Raw genomic sequence first — 24,962 nt, 5'->3', positions numbered from 1 at the left:
CCCCCCCCAAGAAAGACAAGTAATCACAAGATGGAATGGATACCACGAGGGTTGACCAACCTCCACGCACCGATCCCCCTGCCCGGTAAGATCCGCAGCGTGCAGTAGATTTTGATTCTGTCAACATTCCGTCACGCTGCAACTCCTCCCAGCAATCAATATCTGAGCACAAGAATGTAATAAAATGTGGCAACGGACGTTGCGAGATCTCTCCACTCACGACAGCAGCATATTTCATGATAGGGTCCGATGATGATAGTCTCCACACTTCTGGTGCTCGCTCCGAGACTTTTCGTCGACTTTGTCCCGCGGGCTCGAAACGGGTCTTCGCGCGCACCAATCGCGCACCGTGTGGAACACAATCTTTTTCCGGTTATTATGCAAATTTGTGCGCCGCAGCGTCTTCCGAGTCGAGTTCCTGGGACGCCGAGGACCACCGGAAGAGATGGCAGACGGGGCGGGCGGGTAGACGTCTTATGGACGGAGGCGAACTCGTGTTTGCCTTCATAATACCTTATGATGGGAGTTTGCGAAGAGTGTAGTCCTTCTTCGCCTTGCTTGTTTTTCTTTCCTTTTCGCCTGTGTTTGCATTCGTTGTAACACTAACTTTTCCAGTGCGCCCGGCACTGGAAATGAATACATACCCCACCGTCTTTATGGTCCCCCGCTCTCCCGTCCCGGCTTTTGTCGGGATTTTCCCAACCGACCGAAAAGAAAGATTTTTCAAAGTTCCGAACAAAACGTCGGTGGGTGGTGGATCCGGAACACTCTGTGTGTGTGTGCGAGTGCTGGCCGGGAGGAATGTTTTCTTATTATAATTCCTTCGGGAACCTGTGCGACTACGACCCGTCAGAAGAGCTTCGTTCTTTTTTGCCACCGCCGCCAGGGGTGGGATGGATTTTTCTCCGTCCCTTTTTGCCTCTCCCAATAATCGATACAATGATTGGAATTTGATTTCGGGTTCGGGTGAATGTGGGCACCGGAAGTTGTGGTAGCACACTGATATGAAATAGTTCGCTTGTAGTACAAGTTTAATTACTTTTTGGCGGTACGGCGATTATAGGACGATTTATTTTCGTCAATCCTTCTCGAACCCCCTCGAATTGGAGTGCAAAACTTTCAGCTTGCGATTCTAATAATAATGAACAGGGGGATAACTAGCCGGATCGCGGGGTGCAGACAAAGGATCTTTGGAGGTCGATAAGGTTCGATAAGGTTCGTTTTCTTTCACCCCCTTTATGATGCACTTTGTTTGTTGCACTAACGTATGATGCGCATTCTGCAGTAATTTTCTTCGAACGGGGCCAGAAAAGCTACGATGTCTAGAGATATCCTTTGACAGTTCGCAAGGTGTAAAAAGGGTTAAAAGTCTTTTCAAAAGTCTCCAATCATTAATTTGCTTCATCAATTTGTTCCGATCTTTTCGGATGTGCAGGCGAACAGAAAGGGTTACGTTTTCCTTTTTCTCAAAACTTTGTGCGGTTTTGTTGAGGGCTTATTTGGAAAAAAAACAATTTGACTGCAGCACGGTCTTTTTATGCGCCTCTTTTAACGTCACCCCAGCCCCAAACGGCTTCCAATCGATAAAAGAGCAAATTTATGGCCGCCGTTTCTTCGCCGAGCCGAGCTGTGCAAAATCGCGCCACCCTCCGCATGATGGCTTCTTTGTTCAGCAAGCCGTGTCACGATCGGGTCGCAATCGTGTGTTGTGTGCAGTTAACAAATCGTCAAACACGCACATCACGCAACATCATCACGGACTCTAGCCTGTCTTGCTGTAGGTGCTAGGTGTTGCGCGAAGTTGTGAGAGTGAAAAATCACTTCCCAATCAACTCGCCGTCGGTTCCGCGGTTGGTTTTAACTTTCGGAAAGCTCTGTGTATGTGTAGAGATGGGCCAAGTAAATGATCCAGATTCAGAGCGACGGCGGCAGCGGCCGCGGTGGTCCATCTGACAAGGAGGACACGACTTACACGACGACAGATCCTTGGGGAAACTGAGGTGGGGTGTCGCCAGCCAATCGTGTTTCGAGCGGGGAAAACGGACCCTCTCCGTCGCTCGGTTAGTTCTCCTCCTTACCAACACACATACACACGTTGCTTGGCACACTCGGGCAGAGGAGTAGCGCTCGGCAGTCGACACTGTTGATTTAGCGATGGCGGAACCAGCCTTTGCAGGTATTGGTAGCTACTCCGCTCGCCTTTTTCCCTCTCTCTCTCTTTCTCTCTCGCGCTGATGGCCGCACAACGTGTGAAGCATACCGCCCGCGTCGTGTTTATTATCCACTTGAGTTCATATTTAATTTGACATCGACACCATCACCATTAAAGCGGGAGCGGGCGAGTCGAGTCACTTCGGTTCACTAAGTGGGTGGTAAATACACTGACTGCCTGCCCCGCTTTGCCGGTCGCTTTTCCGGTCCGTTTCTTCACTCCTCTCGCTCGCTGGTCGATGGAGGCGCCTGGTCGGCGGTGATGGATGCGCATGGTGCCTCACGCTCGGATTTAACCTCGAACCAGCGCTCGAATAATCGCTTGAGCGGATACAGAGCAATGCTCGGTGGCCTTTCCTTCGACCGCACCCCGCAAAGAAGGACGATGACGACGGTGGGGCGATGATGATACGGATTTATCTAATTAGTGAGCTGATAAAATACTCACCACCACCATCCCCAACCACGACCGGATGCCTCTGGCTCTCTCGCTCTCTCTCTCTCCCGTTTCGTGTTTGGTGTGGTGGTAAAAAAACCGGTGGAGCAGCCCAGCCACTTCTCGTCGGGTTTATTTTATTCGCGACCATATTTTAGCGCGATTTCCAGGCCCCAGCAGAGCGAACAGAGTCGTGACTGCGACCGCCTTTTACTATTTGTAATCGCGTCATTTGTCGTAATGTTTTATGATTCTTTCCTCTTCCTCTTTTTCTTTTTCCCGTGTGCGTGGTGGCCGTGCTCCTTTCAACCACGGACGATTTTACTTCTTTTTTATTACACCATACACCGGATTACTTGCCGGGTCTTTCCGTGTTTTACTGCACTTGCGTGTTTGGCCTTTTTTCTTTTTACGACTTAACTCTTGTTTTTCTCTCCTTTCTCGCCATGTTTTCTTCTCTTCATGAAACCCGAACCCAGAGGGTGTCAGTGTTCCCAATGGGCGCACGTGTGTGTTTGTGTGTCCCGATTTGTGTGTTTATTTGTTTGTTTGCGCGCTCCGTTCGTCGTCGTCGTCGAGCGGCGCAAGAAAAATATTCTCCGAAATCTCGGAGTTTGTTGAACGGGCGCGCCACACCCCGAAGAAAAAAAGGGCAAACCGCCCCATCGATGGCGGGTGGTTTGCCTTTGTGGGTGAAGGATCTCCCACCCACCCATGAGCCTGCTGCCGGTGCGTCATGCCGTCATCCGTTCGCCTTTCTCGCTCACGCTCCGGCTGTCGGTCGGTGTTTGGTTCTGCGCACGCTTTCGGAAACCTTTGATTCTGACTTGTTGAGGTAAATTTGTCGGCAGTTAAGTAAAGCATCAATCAAACTCTCGGCTCTCCGACCTGTCGGGGGTGTAGTGCTCGCCATAAAAGCTGGAGGTGGCCACACGATGACTTATGATGGGTGTTTAACGTTTAACGCTTAAATATGCTCAGAATTTATCAATTACAACGCAACGCAGGCCAACTAATGAAGCCTAAGTGCGTTTTTTGTGACCTTTACACCTTGTCTCGAGGTAGTATTGCGAGGTCCGTTAGCTGATTAGGTGGGAAAACGAACTCTTTTTTCCGAACCCGCGCCACAAGATCAATGGAATCTTGCCGAGTAAATATCCCATATTTGTTTTGATTGATCCACCCTGTTCCGGAGGCTCTCTCTCGCTCTCGGCTTCAAACCCAAACAAACACTAATTCAAAGAAGCCCAATCGAAAACACACATCATCAATCCGGCCGGATGCCGCCGGATTCGATCGAAATGCTGCGTGGCGTGCGGCGATGATGATGATGATGATGATGATGTGTGTTGGTCGGTCGGTGATGTATCTTTCTCGTTTTCCGTCTTGCTCGTGTTGCTTTCTTTTAATTTCGATTCCGTTCACGAACGCGAGCGCGCTACGCACTAAAATGTTTTATTGATTCACATGTCGACATGTCGGCAGCAGCAGCCCCAGGCTGGCAGGAAGCGGATAGATTATCGGTCGGTTGGGTTTTTATAGCCCTGTGGTGGCGGCGGCGGCGGTGGCGAGGGGTTATTATGGGTGAGCGCGAACGTGGTAAACGTTAATCTCGGCCTCGAAGGCCCGTCGTTAAGACGGGTTGCGTGCGTTGGTACGATTGGTTGGTCGCTTGGCAGAAAAGTAATGCAATTGGCATTGCATTAGTACATGGGTGGGGGATGAAAAAAGTTACGGAAATCAGTCTGAAGATGGAAGAACTAGTAAATGAAAGCGTGTTGTGAATCTTCTGGCAGTTACCAGGTCTAGCACAACGAAATCGGATTGTGTAACAATTTGCGCCAGCTGTCAATTTGGTCGTCCTAATTATGCTTTTTGGCAACCTTGCGTTGACATCAGATCGGAAAAAAATCAGTTTGCAACTTATCTTTGAAGAGATCATATCAAGATCATATCGACTTTTGTGTCGACATTTCCTGAGGATCATTGCTTTTCCGCTAGCCGCTGAAGAAAACTGCAACAGAATTGAATCAAATGCTTTTGGAAGATCGCAGTGGCTTAAGCGGTTTTAAAATTAAACAAAATTGTGATTTTGAACAAGCAAAAAGCGTCGCAGGACTTCTAAAAAGGACTTTCTGAGGAGCTCAGAAAGGTATGGTCTACCACTACCTCCTAAAACCTGATGAAACCATCAAAGGCGGATGGGAAGGGTGGCGGTAACTTGGCTCGCAGGATGCGCAGATTTTGTGTAACAATCGTTTGAGTGCCATTTTGGGGCATCTAAATTTGAACGCGACCTGTGAGAGCTTGGTAAAGGATGAACATTTTCGAGACGTCCAAAAACTGCAATTACCGATGACAACATAGAAAAAGATGGTGCTAGAGGACCATCGAATTAAGTGTGAGACATAGCAGAGGTTACGAACAGATCAAAAACCGTGTTTGCTACATTTAAAATCAATATTTAGACATGGGGAAGCTATCCGGGCGTTGACTGCCCCATTTGCTCACGTTGCCATCACGTTGCTCAGAACGGGGTTGCCATGGCGAAAATCCTCGAATTACGGTCTGCACTGCTTGACTTTCCGATTTATTCACTCAGACCTTCATTTTGTTCCGCGTCATCTGAAATTTGCGCTCGGAGCGCAAAGACGAAGTGGTAATCCTCTTTGTGAACCAATGTTTTGAAGGGAAAAAATAATCCTTTTGGATTCCTGCGAGGTGTGCATAATAATTCAATTTTTATCTTTTTTAAAATGAAAACCAGCAACAAAATGATTTTATTTCGCTTTGTGTCTCACCAGTTAAAATGTTCGTAAAAACCAAAAATATTTACTCAAAAAGATTACAAGCCCCCCCCCCAGTTTTCAGATTAAAGACTTAGCGCAAAGTTAATCGAAAAATGGTCGGCCCGGCCACCTTGCGTTGTCAGTGACAACCAGCGCACGGCTCCCCGTCGAGCTCCCCGTCGAGTAGTGACAAGAAAATCCCACAACTTCTGCTCAACCGAATACGAGGTGTGGGGGGCTCCCTAAATCATTCCTTAACCCACCGAGCCACGAAATGCTGTCAGTCCTGGGCCGAGGCCGGGCGTCGAAAATGCGGTCTTAAAACAGTGCCCGGGTTGTCGCGTTTGTCATCATTTGTCGCGCAGAAAGAAAGGAAAACCGAGCAAGAGATAGCAAGAGAGAGTGAGTGAAAGAGTGAGAGGCGATGGTGGCTGTCAGTGCCTGCTGCTGCTGCTGCCGAGGAGGCGACGACCGCAAGCAGAAAGCGACGAGCGAAGCGAGCGCCGGTTGTCGTTTGTCGGACACTTTTTCACAGCCTTCATTAACTGCGTGACAGCTTTGATCACACCACTCATCTGTCACGGGAAGTTAAAAACACAACACACATACACAGCTCGCGGTCGGCGGCCTCCGAAACGGCCTCCTGTCATGTGGGTGCCGCGCGCCGTTAAATGATTGTTTGTTTATTGTTGCGCCGCTGTGCTCGATTTTCACTTTCCGTCGCTGGTGGGCGTGTGCTCGGGGACACTTGGTGCGGGTGTGTGGGTTGGTGTGACACCGGGTAGCTACCGGGTGGCGGTGGTTTTTCTGTTCCGTTGCGTGTTACTGTCGTCGAGCTGACGGAGGACGACCATTTAGTGCCCGCATCATTTTTTCCGGATCCTCGGAGCGCGACCATTTTTTTTGTCGCCCGCTCGGTGATGGGTTTGTGTGTCGAGGGGGATTTCGAGGATAAAAACCAAAAATGTGTGATCGTTTCGCTCTCTCCTCCTATTAGCATACACGCAAATAGGGCACGCGAGCGACATCTTTTAACATCGTAAAGATGTCAATTTTTGTAACGTGAACAACCTCACACAGTGAGTAACAAACAATAGCGCTCGAGCGAGTAGATCGGGGTGTCAAAATAAACAATCCCGTTGCTTTGGTCCAGTATCACTTTGGCCCATCATCAATTTGGCATCGTTTTGGGGGGCAGCTTTTAGTGTGCGGGGGCCAATTTTATTTTTAGAGTCTCGACCGATTGCGCCAAGAAGACGGGGGGTTTGGTTTCCGTTCGCCGGGCAACATCTGGTGTCGCTAGTGAAATTCACGTTGCGGTCAAACGACACGCACACACGGAGACGAGTAACGGACAAGCCGTTAAATGACCATAAGCCGCCGAGCGCGGCGTTGAGTTATGAAGTGTCAGGTCCCGTGTGCCATTCGGCCATGTCGCGGCCAGGTTCACATCCGGGGTGTACGATCCCCCCGCTGGGTTGGCTGTCGCAAATCAAGTCCCGTCCGCATGTCGTAAACTATCACCGCATCCAACGCGCTCCTTGTGGATCCCTGGTGGGGTTCAGTTGGTGACGCACGATGTATGGCACTTTGCAAAATGGCAAAATTTGCACCGAAACGGTTCGGTTCGATTCGGTTCGCGCCGTAGCGCACTTCCGGTCCGTTGGCCGAGTGACAGGCAGGATGGGCTGTCAAATTGCACCACTTGCTTGCAAAGGGAGTGAAAACTCCAAAGTCTTTGCCTCAAATATTAGTTTTTTTCATCGAAACAACACGTTTGGGATACTTGAACATGGCGCGGCGCTACTTTGGTGTTCAATAAGTTCGTAGACTCGATAACACTGGGCACTGCTACGAGTCTAATTTATTGTTGTTGTAGCCATTTAGTATCGACGTGTCACAATATTTTCTACAATGGAGAGAATCAAATATCGTGCAGTGACTAAATTTTTATTTTTGGATGGTTTTAGAGGTGAAGGAAATGTATGAACGAATGTTGAAAGTGTACAAGAACTCTTCGCCTTTAATTAGTACATTAAAAGAGGGGTGTCTGAATGCAAACGTGGTAGTTAGACCCTTCAAGACGATCCACTTAAAAAACGACAAAGAATAGACACAACACCTGAAATCGTCGAAAATATACAGGGTATCGTATTGGATAGTCGTCGAATCACTGAAAGAGATTTAGTCTAAGGGGTATCCACCGTATTCACTAGATTTGGCCCCTAGCGACTTCCATCTGTTTTCAAACCCAAAAAAATCATGCGTGACAAAAGTTTTTCATTAAATGGTGACGTCATAACAGCCGTGGAAGCGTATTTTGAAGCTCTTCCTGTTTCACATCTCCGCGATGGAATTCATAAATTGGAGTCTCCTTGGAAAAAGTGTGTTGAAGTTCAGATAGACCATATTGATCAACAAATTGTATTACGATTGGTTACATGAAGAGGTGCCCATTTGTTGGTGGCCACACCAACAACAATTATCCATTCCGAGAATCCCACAGTTTTCCGCCATGCAAAGTGAAATAGAATTCTCAACGCAGTCCATCAAACTGTGGCTGGTTGAGGATTTATCGATGCATGTAGCACTTCGCCTCTGGTGTGCAAAGGAAGACCTACGCGGCGGCCAGAACACATGGCCGCGTTTAGACGTCGGCGTCGTCGTGCGTGAGGAATTCGGAAACCATTTTCATAGGCGCGCACCGCAAACGACACAGGACGCCCAATTTAACAACTTGGCCCTCCGAAATCCGAAATCACAGCTTACTTCGACTATGCACGGAATGTGATCCACTGCCCGCGCTTTGCGGCGTTCATAGAGCAGCAAGTTCTTCGAAGGGCAGGCAGTAAAATAAAACGCTCAATTAACTCGCGTCGGCGTGGCGGGTCTCTCGCGTGATGGGATGTAGTTAATTCTTGAACGAGCTTAACGCGCCTAACGAGTCTGGTGCTACGCCTTGGTCCGCGCGGGGGGGCCATTTTTCCTTCGACGGCCCTTGCGCATTGGTGGCGCATTCCCGCGTGTAATGGCTATCGACAGGCGAGAGCTGCGACGATTTGGTGCTGCGGATGGCTCACGGCACCACTCTCTGGCGGCGGTGCTCCTGTTTCTCTTGTGTTTACAGCATATAAGCATTTTGCAGACTTTTCCTCAATCGTAGTATGTTAATGATGCGTTGCTATGGAGTAATCTTCAAAGTTTTATGTGTCACATAACGCCTCGACCACACTATGAGTTTTCTCTACAGGTTTTTTGATAAGCTAGCATTCACACTTGAAGTTTTTGCGCGAGATATTCCGTGAGCTCCAGTGAATGAAATGACAGTTCGTGTGTTTATGCTTTGATTTTTCAGTTTCCTTTCCTTCTCCTTCAATGGCCATTTTTGTCAAAATTTGATCCACTGTCGAAAAACTAGCCATATTTTTGGAAAGCAATAAAAATTTGCCGTAAACTGTCAAATTGAAAAAAATACCCCCGAAACGAGAAAATATCCCGTAAACAAAAGGCGCTCAAAAGCAACTCAAAGTCACTCACGGAACTCTAGCAAAAGATTCATAGTTTCTTGGCCTGCCATACATTTTATCCAAGTTTCTCATAGTGTGGCGCCCGGGTAAGAAGCATTTCGGGGTGATAGAGCACCGCTTGAACAGTGCTTCAGTGCTGCAGGGTTGACAGCTGTCAAAACGATAAATTATTTGACAACCCTCAGTGTGGTGTTCTTTTGTAGAGAGTTCCGGTGCGATTGGCTTCTTCTAGGGCTTTTACACTTCGTGACTGTCCGTATTGACTTTGCCTAATCAAACTGACGACCCGCAAAATGACAGCGCGTGTGCAGAGGGTTGCCGTTGTGCTATAGCCCTTAATTGCTTTTTAATTAAGCTGGTTGACCTCTGTTGATAGGGCCGAGTCGGTAATACTAGTCGTTGCCACGCACCTCTCCCCCCTTGCAGATTCGATTCCCGAGATCGGCTGCAACCCCCAACGTTACAGAAAGCAACAGAGATTATTGGTTGCTTTTCAAAACAAACGATAAATGCGGCTCTAACGATTACGTCAAATTATAGGACGCCCATCAGTAATGCTAATGATAATCGGAAAATTCGCTCACGTCAAAACACGGCATGCTGTCTGTAAAATTAGCAACTTGACTCTCCGGTCACCACCACCGGAAACCAAAACCGGATGATTTGATAAAGTAACCAAACGATGGAACCCACATCATCTGTGTGCTTGTGTGAGTGCGCGCCTCGTGTAACCGGATACGCAGGCGGACCGGTGTGCCCTAGTATGTCCCGGCTCCGCCCTGCTCCGGCCGGGGTCATAAACTATGGGGCCCGCTGTGATCCGGAAAAGCGCGTTCCGAGGGCCAATAATATTAGTTTCGATGAGATATGCGCGCTCACATGATGAAAATGCGGGCGACCCGGTGGGGGGCTGGGCGGGTGGAACGTGAGATGAATGCTGCCGTGCGTGCGTGTGTGCCACCGCCATCCGGCCGCCACCCTAGCCTCCTCGCCCGCCGCCACTGGGTGGGTAATAGATGTGCGTTTTTATTTTTATTGCCATCTTGGCGAGTTTTGTAAACACCCCCGGGGTTTGGCCCCGGGGCGAGGCGAATGGGCTAGAGGGGGGGTGGCAGGCGCCCGGGGGCGAGGGCGAACCACTCACTTAAGTGCCTATATTTATCTTGTTGTGAATCGGTATCGTTTTCCCGCCGCCGTCGGTCGTCCCTTTTATTATTACTGCTGTTTGTATTTTTGAACAGCGCCTGGCAACGGCAGGAAGGCCGTAGGATGAAGAAGGTCCCTTTTTTCTCTTCCACCCGTGACCGCGTGCCTGCGCGTATGTGTACAGTTTCGGTCCACGAGTGCATCCAGATGTATGTTGGGTTCGTTGGTCTGTGGGCCAAAGGTTGATGATGGCAAACGAAAGCCACTCTCTGTCAAACCGTCGTCGATCGTTGTCGTCGTCGTCGTCGTCGTCGTCGTCGTCGTTTACCACGGGGGGCGATTGATTTCCAGCAGCGCCCGTCCAAGAATGAATTGGGAAGTCTGTTTACGGAACTCTAAAAAAGAGGTTGTTTTAATACACAATTCAAATGATGCGATCACGGGGCTAATTAGAACCGATAGAGAAACAAGATAATTGTTAAGAGAGACCGATACGCCGAGAAGAATATGCGGAAAAGAGAAGATGAATACCCTCATTTCGACCGGATTGATGCTGGTTGCGAACATAAATGCAAGCCATGCTGTTGTCGTAACAGTAAAACAATACATTTTAATAAGATTGTCCGTAAGTTGGCGATTCATTATTGAATGTTTTCCATGTGGCAAATCAGAATAACCTGTTGCCCAGAAACTCTGATTATCAGTGTTTCGTCACCAGAAAAGAGCTGAATCAATTTGGAGCCCATTGGATCCCATTGGCCCATTGGTCAAACACAACGATATAAACTCTTTTATAGCGTGATCCATCAAGTGTTTCAATTTTAAACTGCCGATCACTTGATTTTTAAAACGTTAAACTTTATTGTGGAAATTGTAAACATTTAGTAAAAACATTGACATTTACGAAATGGGACGCTATTCGCTTGTACAAAATCAGGAAATATTAATAACTTATTTCCGAAGTAATATTTGGGGCTTGGTAAACCCACACGTCGTGCAAACAAAGCCAATGCATCCACAACGAGTAACTGTTTGGTACGGATTTCGATCTGCCCGGCACCATTCGACGATTATTCTTAGAAACTGAAGAAGGAACCGTAACAGTCGTTGGCCTGCGCCACCGAGAAATGTTGACGTTGATTGGTTCTTCGGTGAAATTGAAGGTGAAAACTTGGACGACGATTGACAGACATTTTCGATAAGTTCCAGCCACTTTAGATCACGTTGCGGACGCGAATTACATCTTGACCCGGCGTGTCCTTTGGGTGTACTTCCTTTTATAATCCAGCGTACATGAGCTCGATGAGAATCTCAACTGTTACAAAATGGCTGTGCGAACAGTCTGTTCTCCGTCGACCAATTCCAAGCAAAAATCCCCTGGACCGCGAGCAGTCAGAACCAGTACAAGTCAGAGAGTATTAGCTCCGGGCGATTTGGTAATAGAATCTCGTCCCCGATCCCCAGCTGCCAGCCGTTGCCATTCGGGTCCACCCATCCAGGTCGCCCGTTCGCACAACGTGTATCCTGAATGATTCGATTGAAATCTGGTTTGCGGGAGATAATTGAATGTGCAATTTATAGCCCTTCTCGATCCGCAGGGGGAGTACTATGGGCGTAATAAATAGATGTTGCCACACACATCTGGTCGAAAAGTGGAGTATTTAGGAGCTGACAAATACCGTGGGATACCCTCTCAGCACCTTGCTAAAGGCAGACGTTCGGGTCGTTTGTGGTGTTCGCATGAGTGCAATCAAAAGAAGCATATTACCGCACTGACATCGTGTGCGTGTTGAAGGCAAGCCCAACAAAGGAGTTGGTGCCCAATAAACGACGAGTCCGGAACGATTGCAGCTCTCTCAAGAGGAGGGTTGCGCCAGCGCCTGAAAACCTGCGTGCATCAGACAAGACAGACTGACTGACTGGTGATGAATATGCAATCTCCCGGACGGGAAACCCACAACCGGAATCGACTCTAACATCCCTATTAGGCCTGTTGGAGGGAAAAGATCGCCCTAGGAAAAGGATCACCAGGGAGCGCCCCAAGGGAACAATTCCCCGACGGGTTTTGCTCGTCCAAGGTTCGGGTTTCCGGACGTGAATGCTAATTCGTGTAAACGCGCGCGCCCTTCACAGCTGGAGCGGAACCCTCGCGGCGGCCCGCGCGCACACATATGAGGGCCCTCGGGTCCTGCGATGGGTCTGAACATGCCATAAGTGCCCACACAGCCAGCAGCCGATTGAGTGAGACTGCTGTGAGAAGGTTCCTGTGAAGAGAAGGGTCTCATGCGCGCAGGGCTTCGGAAACCACATGACCTACATCTCTTCGTATCCTGCCCGGGAGCTGCTCGAGCCACGGAACGCGAGACACGGCAAACAATTATCTTTAAGTGATTTTTCTACACTTTGTTATTCACGGATCCTGCTCGAGAGCGGACCCTAGCCGGTCCGCAAAACCCGGCCCGGACGTCCGCAGAGACGGCAGGGGCGTGCCTAATCCTTCGTTTTCATCTCTCGCGCGTAAACCCGTAAGCTGCGAGCATAAGAGGGCTAACGGCTGACAGGGGTCGACCCGAATCCCTGTTGGGTGTGTGTGTGCGTATTGAAAGGATCATTGTCGCCGTCGTTCCCCGTTTTGTGTGTTGTGTGTTATTGTTGGGTTTGTTTCCCGCAATTTGCTTTCACTTCATTTGCCGCCCGTTTTCGGCCCGTTCCGGCTCAATTCGTTTAGGTCGATCTCTCTCTCGGGCCCTTTTCCGTTCCGTCACGGCCATCGATCGAGCGTAGCGTAGCCGCAGAGCCGTTGGTCCTTCGCCTTCGAAAGGCGATCCTTCGGCTTTATCACCTATCCGACCCTCTAGCCCTAGTCTCGTAGTTCTCCACGGTGAATCGCTGTTCGACGACACCACTAATGCGCCACAACCGGTAAACAGCCAACAGAGCGCGATTTTGAAGGGTGGCGAGGCTGTGCTCTAGAGGAGGGTCTGAACGGAACCTTCATTACCGGAGCGGATTAGGATGAAGGTTTCGCTTTCATGTTGGTTAAACAGAAGACTTCGGAGAAGGCCGCCTACCGTCCACAGCTGGCAGACAGAGAGAGAGAGAGCGGTCTCTCCAGGATGTGGCGTAAAATTATGGCCAAACATTACACCGTTAACACAAATTAAGATGCGCTCTTCCCGCGGTTCTCTCCGTACTCTCTCTGTGACAGCGGATGGTGGTTCATATCGCCGGATTAGCTATACCTAGGCAACCTGGGGATGTCTGAATGTGGATTTAGTTGATTAGAATTGTAGAATCAATGTTACGATTCCCGCCATTGTCAGTCATCGCTTCCCAGTTCGCTGCTGCTCCTGTGGTCTTGTAAATCCTTTTTATCCTGGTCCAATTTTTGTGTGACCCACAATTTCACAGCCTGCACCCGTAACAGGATGGTCCAGAACCATGGTCCGAAAACCAGTTTTGTTGAAGATCCAGGTCCATTACCAGCTTCAATGGTTTTTTGGCACAAATGTTTCCCAGCTCTCGTGCTACACAAAATGGCGACGGTGCTTTCTGCGCTGCAATCCACTGATTCTCCTGACCCGCATCCTCCGCAGAATTACGTCCGAAACCGGGAGTGTAGACGCCCCTTTTATTTTGGCCCTCACATTGGCCCGATTCGTTGCGGTCGAAGCGCTCGAAGCAGTACGCTTGCTTGCGTCCATCGGGTTTCCGTCCGTCCGTCCCAGGTGTTCCCAGTAAAGCGTCTCCCGGGGAGCTCCCAAAATGGTGTGGTGTCGTCGTTGGCGAAAGATCGATGTGGTTTAATTACAAGACTACCGTCGGTATCGGTAGCATGCTCAAATTGATACCTACCTCAAGCTGACGTCGTGTACGGCAATCTAATCGGGATCGGTGTCGGTCAGATGATGTACGTCCGGAGATCCTACGGTCCAACGACGAGCGGAATCCCTAACCTCATCAATCCCGGGCAGTGCAAAAGAACCACGATGTGTACATGATTTCTGGATTGCTGGAACCCCGTCTGGCAGGCTGCAAAAGTTACCCGAACCCATGGTGTGCGTGTGCTATGAATTGATGGACGCTGTCCCGCTTCTGGCGTGTCCTGTGTATGTACCGAAGTCGGGTGCTTCCGTTTGGCCTGTAACTTCTATTTTCGGTACCAAGAACTGGCCAACTATTGCACTTCGGAGTTGTGGCGGACGCCGATGGAATGTGGGCGATGCTGACGGCTGAAGAACGATAATTTCAGCAAATGAGGTCGAAATGTGGCTGCCGGCGAGGAGGTGCACAGTGTGCAGTCACCTGTGATCCGTTTGCTGCCAGATCTGGTGGCCAAGAGGCTCGTTTCGGTACACGTAACGACAATTTTGCCACCGACTAGCATCGATGCGGATGCCTCGAGTCTCGAATGCTTGTTGAGCACCACGTTATTGCTCGTTCGTGCGTGGCCTTGCTGCAGTTGGGAACACTCACCATCCGTTCTGCTGGAAACGGCCACCTCGGAGCGAAGCCGATCATAGCAAGAAGCCGTGCCCCGCGGACACCAAATTGCCGATCCAAACACACATCAACGGGGTTTTCGGTGAAGAGCGCGAACGGATTTATAACGACGGAGCGTGCAGTACTTAAACACATAAGGTGTTTAATGTTTTCCGGGTGCGCTGTGTGCCGATGACGGTATCGTCGCGCCGCCTCGAGATGGATCGAGAAATGCCTTCGACAAATAAACATGCTGCAATTGCACTCTCTTCCTGCGCCACACCGTGCTGTGCCTCGGCCGCGCACTAAATTTAGATGATTGTTTTTATATGGGTCTGCACGGCGATACTTGTTGACCGGCAAGCTGGACACGCTTGGTTTTACTTCGGGGCCGCAAACGTCCGCTTTGCTATATGGATCGTGTTTAAAAGAATGTTTTGCTGAAGGATTGGTTCGATTAATTGCAGTTCCCTTGGGACCTACGCTGAGCGATGAAAGTGCTTGAATGGCAAAATGAGAAAAAGAGCAACTTATTCCTCACGTTCGTGCGATTCATAATGCAATCGGCTTTATTTGGTTGGTTTTATCTCGATGGAGCTTGGTGCCATCCGTCGAAGTTGGAGCGTTGTTTGTCGATAGACCTTTCGGAGCATTTCAATAATACGGAGCATTTTCAATAATCGCAGCTTGAATGATAAGTTTAGGTTCTAAGAGTATATATCAAATAAATCTGTGCGAAAAGCTCAGAACCAATCAATTTTTGGCAAGATTTAACTACAGTTATGATCGTACAAAATCAACATTAATAGTAAAATATAAAGGCATTATGATCCAAGGATGCATTGTTTCCATGAAGTCCTGGTCCCGATGGCTTGAATTTCATGAAAATAAAATATTCATAAAGGACAATGTCATATTGGTCACGATTTCCTCATACAACATGATAATGCAACAATCCGCAAGTCACAAGTGGTCATGGAGTACCTCGAGGATATCCACCACAATGCCTAGACCCATCACAACCATTGCGAATATGTGGGCATTGATGAACCTTGAAGTAACTGAAAAAAAACCCACGTAATTTAAAGAGGTTCACTCAATTAATCCAAACATATTAACATATAATAATACCTGAGGACTGCGTGACAAAATGATGTTGAAATCATTTCAAACTTATCATGTGTATAGATGGTTCTCAAATATCGCAGAAATATTATTTACACGATTTAATGAAGGTTTTTGGCTGAGTTTTGATTGACAAAAAACAATTTTTCACCCTTTGTTATTCATAAAATCTTTTATTATGTTGAAATGAATTTGGTTTCACTAGCCCCACTGTTCATCTAAAGAAGTGGATTAGATACGTACTTATTCTAAAGACAGAGTAGGAAAAGTTTACAATCCTTTGCCCAAGCCCATCGTACCGTCGTTTGGCATTCTCGCTTTGCGAAGCGATCGTTTTTGGCGGTAAAGTGATTAAAGAATTACATTAAAAATATAAAAAAATCATCAAAGCGAAACGAATGTTTATGCTTCGATACCCGGTTCGCACCGTAATGACCGCACCGGTTAGCTGAATATGACACGAACTAAAAATGAAGGAGCACGGGAAGCGATCACTCGGTCCAACAGTGACGGATAATTGATACGGATGAACCGAACAAATTAAATTTGTTTTTATTTATTTATTGCTAATTAATCAAAGGTCTACCCCACTGACAACTTACAGGACTACTTCTCATTACATTACATTATAACTTCAGGAACGAATCACAACTGACGAGACAGAAGCAGGCCAATCTTGGCGTGGTGCATCAAGAATTCCTTCCAAATGGCCCAACTGTCAAGGCTGCGGCTATGGCTAGGTTGAACAATGTGTGAAAGAAGAACTTCTCGGGGCGTTCGGAAAATTGGAACAAACCTAAACATAAAGTTTGGTGACATGGTTCTGTGCTTCGTGTGACCATTGGAACCAAATCACCATTTGGTTAGAGATATACACACGCTACACAAGCAACTGACTGATTCCACAACTGTCAAATGTCGATTCACATCTCTATGGTCATTGTGTCAACACACTTTTCAAGTTGCCCTACACCGTAACTTACCGATGCCTTCTCTCTCTCTGTCCCATTGCAGTACAATCCAAACTGGCCCAGAAGCGCCCCGCAACGAGTCCGGCCCCGCCCGTTCCCCCGTCCGCCCAGCAGCTTCTGCTGCATCATCCGTCTTCCTCGCCGCACTCGAACCACCTGATCGGCGGACCGAATCACCTGCCGCCCGGTGCCTCGCCCGGCTTGGTCCCTCCACCACCGCAGGGTCCACATGGAGGCGTCGTGCAATCGATGGGCCACGGAGGTCCGGCGGCACACGGCGGTGGTTCATCCGGTGCCCAGAACGCGTCCTCGGGCGGCCGCAGCAGCAGTGGAGGCGGTGGTGGCGGCGGCGGCGGTAATGGAAACGGTGGCGGAGGATCGTTCGCTGCGGCGCTACGCAATCTGGCTAAACAGGCGGACGGGAAGGACGACGAGCCAGCCGGTGCTGGAAGCGGCGGTGGTGGCCCGGGCGGTACCAACGGTGGTGGCCCAGGCGGAGGAGGTGGCCCGGGTGGTGGCGGTGGCGGTGGTAGAGACAGAGATCATCGGGATCGGGATCGCGAGCGGGATCGTGAGCGAGACGGAAGCGGCGGCGGTGCGGCGATGGAGGGTCGGGGGAGCTCCGCGATGGAGCGTGGTGGCCGGGATGAGTCGCGTGGCGGTGGCAGCATCCTCACCGGGGACGGCAGGATGCGGAACGCCACGGACTCGGGCCGTGGAGGTGTCGAAGTGACGAAGAAGCAACACCAACAGCAGCAGCGTTCCTCGCCACAGCCACCGGAGAAGGTAAGTGGTCACAAAGGGCCACCCGGGTACTTTGACCTCAGCTAATGCAACTATTTCCCCATTGCAGATCCCACGCCTAAACGCACCGAGCTCGAGCACGATCCAGTCGGAACTGCTGGCCCGCAGCGGCTTCCAGCCGTACAGACCAGACGAGCGGCTGGCGCACCCGGCTGGTGCCTTCCCGATCGACGCCTACTCGGCCGCGTTCGGCTCCATACCCGGCATGCCGCCAGGTGAGAATCTCGCCCCCCGCCTCGGGACTGATGGATCTGTGACTGACAGTTCCCGGTTTTTGTTTTAGCGAACCTCTTCAACCCGGCCGCGCTCGCGTACCACGATCCGACCATCTATCTCGCCCCGCGCTACTCGATGATGCGAGCGCACCATCACTCGCCCAGCACGCACCAGCTCTATTCGTCGCTGCCCTATCCGCCCAACCTGTACGGGATGCTGCCCGGGATGAGCATGCAGAGCATCCACGAGCGCATGAAGCTGGAGGAAGAGCACCGAGCCCGCCTCCGGGAGGAGGAGCGGGCCCGGGAGGCCCGCGAGGCGGCCATCGAGCGCGAGAAGGAGCGCGAGCTGCGAGAGCAGCGTGAACGGGAACAGCGCGAGAAGGAGCAGCGCGAGAAGGAGGAACGCGAGCGGCAGCAGCAGGCCCAACGGGAGAAGGAGCAGCGCGAGAAAGAGGCCCGCGAGCGGGAACGGGAGCGGGAAAAGGAGCGGGAACGGGAAGCGGCCCGTGAGCGGGAGAGGGAGCGCGAACGGGAGCGGGAACGTGAGCGGCTGATGCACATGATACCGCACTCGCTGCCGCGACCATTCTTCCCGATCCCCGGCCTACCGCCCGGGTTGTCACCTCCCCTCGGGCTCGGCATGCAACCGCAGGGTCCGCTCGGGTTGCCGGCGCACCATCCGCTTCACCCGTCGCTGGGGCTGAGCATGAGCCTCGGACTGTCACAAGTGCCACAGGTGCCCCCGTCGGCCTCGTCGCTCAACCTGACGCACCCGTCGGCGGGTCTCGTCCCGCAGCAACCGGGACCACCGGGCAGCGCCCTCGGACATCCGTCGATACCGACGAGCCTGGCGGCAGCGGCCGCCGCCTACAGCCACAGCATCGCGTCCACCATGAACTCGTCCTACCACTCGTCGATGGCGCACATGGGCGGGCTCAATCTCTCGCACTCGGCCGCGGCCTTGGCCTCCGCCCAGAACCTCAGCCTCGCCGCTGGCCACATTCCTCCACCGGCCCACCTGTCAGCCGGCGGCTCCGGTGGTTCACCGGTGGGGGCAATCGTAACGTCCGCCGGTGGGCCAGGGTCGGTCGGTGGCCATCACCTGGCCCCGTCCCCGCACCATCTCTCGCCGCACGGGGCACCGTTGGCGTTGACGTCGAGCAAATCGTCCACCCATCCGTCGCCGCATCCGGCAACACGAGCTTCCCCGTCCTCACCGGTTGTGGCCGGCGGCCCTGGGCCCACTACGAGTAGCAGCAGTGGGGCGGCGGGCCCACCGCAACCCCATCCGTACTACTCGGCGGCGGCAATGGCCGCCGCCGTCGCCTCACCGCTATCGTTGAGCAACAAGCCTCATCCGGTGCACCCGTCTCCCAGCAGCCATCACATGCATCACATGCAGCAGCAGCAGCAGCACCACCATCCCGGAGCGCAAACGCAACCGCCACCGGGGGCCCGCACCAGTGCCGTTATCACGCCGCCCTCAAGTGGCGCTCCAACCCACTACCAGGCGGCCCATGCGGCGGCCGCAGCCCATCATCATCACGCGGCCCTAGCGGCGGCTGCTGCTGCCGCGGCCCACGATCAACGATCGGCCGCCGTCGCTTCCTCTCACCGCGCTGGAGGAAGCACACACCGGGCCGAGTCCGCACCTTCGCCGCAATCCGTAGCCGCTCCGGCGCAACCCGTCGCCACGGAACACCACAGTGTAAATAGTACAAATGTCGTTAGTATTAGCAGCAACAACAGCATGGCGGCGGCGGCCGGCAGCAACGTTGTTGTCAACGAATCACTGACCCCCGGTGGTGGCTCCAAATCACGCTCCCCCCCGGCTACCACCGGAACACTGCACGAGCTTGGCACCGGCACCGCCGCCTCCGGTGGCAGTCTCGTGATCAAATCGACGGCCAACAGCGACGGTGCCAGGATGCCGCCGGACGAACCGCAGGGAGTCGGGGTGATTACGAAGCAACGTAGCTCGTCGTCCCCGACCGCCGGTACGGAAGCGTCCACACGCACCAGCAACACGGCGTCACCGGGGGCGACTACCGTCGCGGCGGTGGCCGGAGAGCTGCCCGAAACCAATGGCAGCGTGTCCGATTCGCGTCCTGTGTCGCGCAGTGCCGACACCGACGCACCTTCAAAGAATGGGGCCAACGCTGACAACGGAAGCGGTCCGACGGTGGGCAAAGACCAGGACGGAACCAAGGAGCCGCCGTCCACCGTTTTGCCCCACGACAATGGTACGACGGCGGTGGCAGCGGGTAACGATAGCGGAACGGCGGACAAGCCACGTAGCCACCCGAGGCAATCGTCACCGACGACGGCCAACAGTAGTAGCAACGGGGCGCCGGCAGCCACCGGCCCACAGACGGTAAATGCCAAAACGACCGCTGGTGACCATACGTCATCGACCGCGAGTAGTCCAGCAGCAGCGTCCGGAGGCGGAACGGGGGCTCGCGAAAGCCGCTCACCACTAACTTCGGCCACTGCCAACAACAACAGCACCAGCTCCGGAACAACGGCCGCAGGTAATAAGAAGGACACGACGCCGTCCCCTGGCGGTAGCGGCGGGGGGGACGATCAGGTGTCGCAAAGCGGTGGCACCAAAACGACGGCCGAGGGGACGGCGAAACGTGAGCGAAGAACTTCGTCCGGCTCACGATCCCCCACGGTGGCGACGGCGGCCGCGGCGACGACAGACTCCCCGGTTGTGGACCCGAGTGTCGGTGGCCCGGAGAACGGCAAGAAAAGCTCGCTGGTGGTGGTGGTCGCCGGAGGACTCAACACCGCCACTGCCGTTCCGCCGAGTTCCACGCCTTCCGGTGTGATTGTCGGCGACGGTGGACTGAACAATGGGGGAACCAGAGGCGGTGAACATCGGTGAACATGCGTTCCGGGTGGGGCACGAAATGAGGCAATTTCAAAGTACGTGTATGTGTGCTCAATGCCTCTGACCATCAACGGGGTTTTTGTGTTACGAACCGGGATGTTCCGTTGATTGAAACCCCGGCCCGTGCCTGAGTTCAACAAATATTTCCCCCGGAGTGCTAGCATTTTTTGCTCACGGCTACTTTGACTTAATCACAGGGGGGTTAATTCGCCCTCGATGGGCCCCGACACGCCCCAAGGACACAGAAATACTGTGCTAGGAAGGATGCGGCGGGCCCTTCAGTGCCGATGCCGAAGGGCAAACCAAAACCCATATGTTTTTTGGAGGTAACTGTGTAAACCCACATTTTCTTAAGCTTAAGTTTCGTGTATGTAATTTGTTGTAAATACGTGACGAACCTGTTAAAATAACTGATCTAAGGTGGTAAGCGGTAGAGGTGCTTTAGGTAGGGTCACAGGGCACGAAACGGCGCGGCGTCCATCTTCCAGCTTTTTTGCGGCACGATCCTTGGCGCGAAACGAAAAAGAAGAACCGCTCGCGGGTTTTCGTAGCATGCGGCGCGCTAGAAGTAAGCAATAGTTAACCAAACGTCAGTGAGTGAGTGGAGCACAGCAGAGTAGGCGACGCACTGAAAGCGACGACGGCAAGAAGCTAGATAGTAGGGAATGCATATGCAGCTAGCAGAGCAATCCGATTGGTTCCATTTGTAGGCTTTTAGTTAGCTCGTAGAACAACACACTAACCCGTTCCCTCACTCTCTTTCTCTCTCTCTCTTTCTTTCCTCTGTGCTAAGGATGCCTTACTTGCTTGTACTTTTGCTTGTATTCAAGCGCTACAGCGACAGACACAGATATAAACACGTTTCAAGATCGTTTGTTTTCTTTCACAATGGTTGGTGTTTTCTGTCTGCCTGTCGGAAGGACCTTATTCTATTGTATAGTATAGTGTGTAAACTGGGAACGGATTAATTCGAGGCACCCGCGCCAACCTGATCCTGATCGCGCACAAAAAGATCGATTTGTTCGCGAATAAAAATGGCGAAAGAGAGAGACAGAGAGAGAAGTTAAGAGTTCATAGTAACACCATTACCCTAACGATTATCCTCATTTCCTTTTTATGCTCTTGGTACCGAATCGCTCGTGGATGTTTGGAATCCCTATCGATCTTAAACCCCCGATGGAGCCAGCTGTTAAAGTGTGCAAACATCGCCCCATATTCTCTGCCTCCCAAAAACCCAATGTCGGCGGGAGCTGCTCAGCCGAGTAGAGGGTACCCGTGGCGCTTTAATTCCTTCCTTGTTTTAGATGGCTAAGAGCAGTAGACGAAAACAGTGGTGGACGATGTGGTGAAGAGGACAACCTAGAACTAGCCCTAACCTAGCCGGAAACAACGAACGAAATCAATACAGCAGCACAGAAGCCCGGGAAAGCTTTGCCAATCACGTTTATCCTAGAGTGTGTCCAGTGCAAAATTGGTTCTATGTTAGGAGTTGCTTGCTGTAGGTAGAAAGTTAGATGTTGCTGGACACGGCAAATTGGCGGCAAATAGCGAAAAAACTATGGTGTCTCGTGCATGAGCACGAAAATAGGTACGATAGGATCGTGAAGCTGTGGGAAGCGCTGGTGTTAAGAGGCGCGGTAATACGTTGTTCTAATCGGTGACGCTGTTCAAGTTAGGTGATCGAATGTGACAGGTATACAAACGTCGTAAACAAACAAAAAAAACACAATTATTAATCAAAAGCGTACCAATGGTTGTTTTTTTTTCGTCCCTTTTTCTGTACTGTTATGTTGGTTTTTGCTGTACTTCTGTTATGAAAGGTTTTTATTTCTCGTACTGGTTCTGCGTTTGGTCGCCGTTGTATATGATTTGTTTGTGATGATTTTGTTTTGCTGTTGGTTTACCCTTTTTGTTGCGATTTTGTTTCGAGGTGGGTGTACACAGTGCTCTTTCAATGGATTCGAACGTTCAGCGGTTTGTGCGGAAATGTGTTCCCAGTTATTGTTATAAAAGACAACCGTTGTAGTGGGCAGATTTGGATTGGTTTTCCCGGTTTAATGCTTTAGCTGTTCTTTACAGATCCGAATTCTCAACGTAGCGTTTGCAACAGACCATTGTCCACTCGATTGACCGCCCTGCGCTTGCTGCTCTCTAAATGTGCCGTTTGTTTTTCCTTTCGCAATCCTGCTTACAGATGATACCATGATCAATGCCCCGATGTCTGAGGTGGCCGAAATCGTGAATGGGAACAGCAGCAGCAACAGTAGTAGCAACGGCTCGAGCAGAGCCCGCAGCCCAGCGCCTCCAGTTGCTACAGGGAACGGTGCCGGACACTTCACCGGCTAGCGGCCACAAAAGCGTCGCCCTCGGCACGCCAAGAAAGGTCAACGAAAGTGAAGTCGTTCTCGTTCGGAGAGGTTGTTCCGATCGTGACACAGAACGAAGAAAAGCCGAAATCCACTGTCATCTGAATATCTGTTAAAAATGTACCATCTTAAGTAACCGCCGCCCAGGAGAGAAGGTGTTCGGCGGCATAAGCGGGATTCCTTAAACGGAGCGTCTCGTGTGCCGAAAAGCTCCGAGGAGCTCCTCCTTTCGGGCCCGAAAGTGACTATTGTGATAAACAAAAACAAAAAAACAATGAATCAAACACATAATTAGCGTGTTTCGATGTGACCGTGTAACATACAGAGGAAACTTGTCATATATGCACCGCTCCCAGGAGCGCATATTGTAGAGTGGCGATCATTGTGTAAATTACGTCCTCCGTTACCTTCGTGTGTTTCGCTTGATGTGATGTGTGGTTGAGGTGCGCAGGTAGGAAGCTAATCAATTCAGCGATAGTTCTAAGGGAACATCGAGGGAAGCACAAGTCGAAGTCGAATTTAGAAATTTGGTGTAAACAAATTACGATGAAAGAACCAAATTTGGGCGAACGGGGGGGTCCCCCGGGAACCAGGCGCAGAATAGAATGCCGCCCGGCATAGACGCAGAATCATACATATAGAAAGCACCAAGTAAAGGATACTCCTAAACTGTAAATAACTCTGCCGGACTGCAAAAAATGGAGCATCTGCAAGCATCTGCAGTTCCGAGAGGCGATCGGGACGTTGCGAAAAGCGATCGTTGAGTAACCACTTGCGGTGGGGATATGCTATCAATACTGCTGTGTTTTTGTTTTGCCGCTGTGAAAAAAAAAAGGCCAACGCAAAGGTGCATCTAGCTCTTTAGATAGACCCCAAAGAAAGGCAACGTAAAGTGAGAAATCTGTAGACGAAACAATGTGAGAAGTACTGAATGAATTTAAAATGCCACCAGAGAAGCAGACAGATAGAGAAAGAGAGAGAGAGAGTGCGAGAAGTGTGTTTGGCAAAACTTTTTGCACAAATTTACAAAACGGCATAAGACTAATGAAAGAACAAGAATTTTTTTCTTCGATCGTCGTAAGGAAAACGAAATGATTACACAAACGAAGCGGCGATAGACGGAACAATGTGTTATAAATGGATTCCTGGAACTGGAACCGAGCGAGATCGAAGCACGACATGGCCACACGAACTACGGTATTTGCCCTCTACGCCAAACGAAACACACGACCATGCTGGTTGCGCACCGACAAGTATAATATTTGGATATAATGATCGATGTTTGGCGGTTTGCCGATATAATAGACATTACGATCGGAGCGGCGAAAAGCTCAATGAATAAACACACTCAGCAACCGAATTTGTCTTTGGCCGCGTTTCCTTTATTCGTGCTAGTTTACCTTCGCACGTTTTTTTTTGGGAACATTACATACCCACAAGCTGTGAATCGGGAGGTCAAAATTCAGCGAATAACATTTATGTATGGTAAAGTTTACCTTAAATGTGTTTAAATATAGTCTGGCCGTTGTTGGAATGGGTGCATACCGTGAGCCGCCATTTTGTTTCCATTTACATTTACGATTCGGCGGAGTTGAAAATTGCATTCTAACAGCGATGCATATAACAAAAACCGGAGCATCAAAGGAACTCTGATTGTCTTTCGGACACGCAACTTGTCGAAGTTACAGGATGACCCACACTTTTTAGTAATACCACACAAGTAAGTTGAATGTTTATTAGTTTTCTTGCATTCGAATTGGTTACACGGTTACACGTTCGCGGTAGTTGGTTTTTCGGTTTGTTAGTGTTTTTATATCCTTTATGAAGTCGGTTCTGTTTTTGTTTCCTCCTGGATTGCTCCCGGTTTGCAGGTTGTAGTGGTCCATAACTACATAGTTGAGGTGCTGGAAGGAAATGCGCTGTAATGCCTATTTCTTTTTGTTTACCATCTACTCACTTGGTTTCGAATGCTCTGCTAGGGTGTTCTACGTTTT

The 24,962-nt window shown here is 50.7% G+C and overlaps 1 protein-coding gene across 1 annotated transcript in view; it reads left to right on the top strand.

The window, feature by feature from the left end:
* Positions 1-22,308, top strand: part of LOC131207597 (uncharacterized) — a 76,206-nt gene extending 53,898 nt beyond the window's left edge. Inside the window, exons 12-14 of the mRNA XM_058200218.1 lie at positions 16,731-17,473; positions 17,541-17,706; positions 17,775-22,308. Of these exons, the coding sequence (XP_058056201.1) occupies positions 16,731-17,473; positions 17,541-17,706; positions 17,775-20,596 (3,731 nt within the window). The 3' untranslated portion in view covers positions 20,597-22,308. The remainder of the gene's footprint in view (positions 1-16,730; positions 17,474-17,540; positions 17,707-17,774) is intronic.
* Positions 22,309-24,962: the final 2,654 nt, after the last annotated feature.

Source organism: Anopheles bellator, chromosome 2 (assembly GCF_943735745.2).
Source record: "Anopheles bellator chromosome 2, idAnoBellAS_SP24_06.2, whole genome shotgun sequence".
NCBI classification, from domain to species: domain Eukaryota; kingdom Metazoa; phylum Arthropoda; class Insecta; order Diptera; family Culicidae; genus Anopheles; species Anopheles bellator.
The sequence above is the reverse complement of the archived record's forward strand: the minus strand, read 5'-3'. Positions and strand labels throughout refer to the sequence as shown.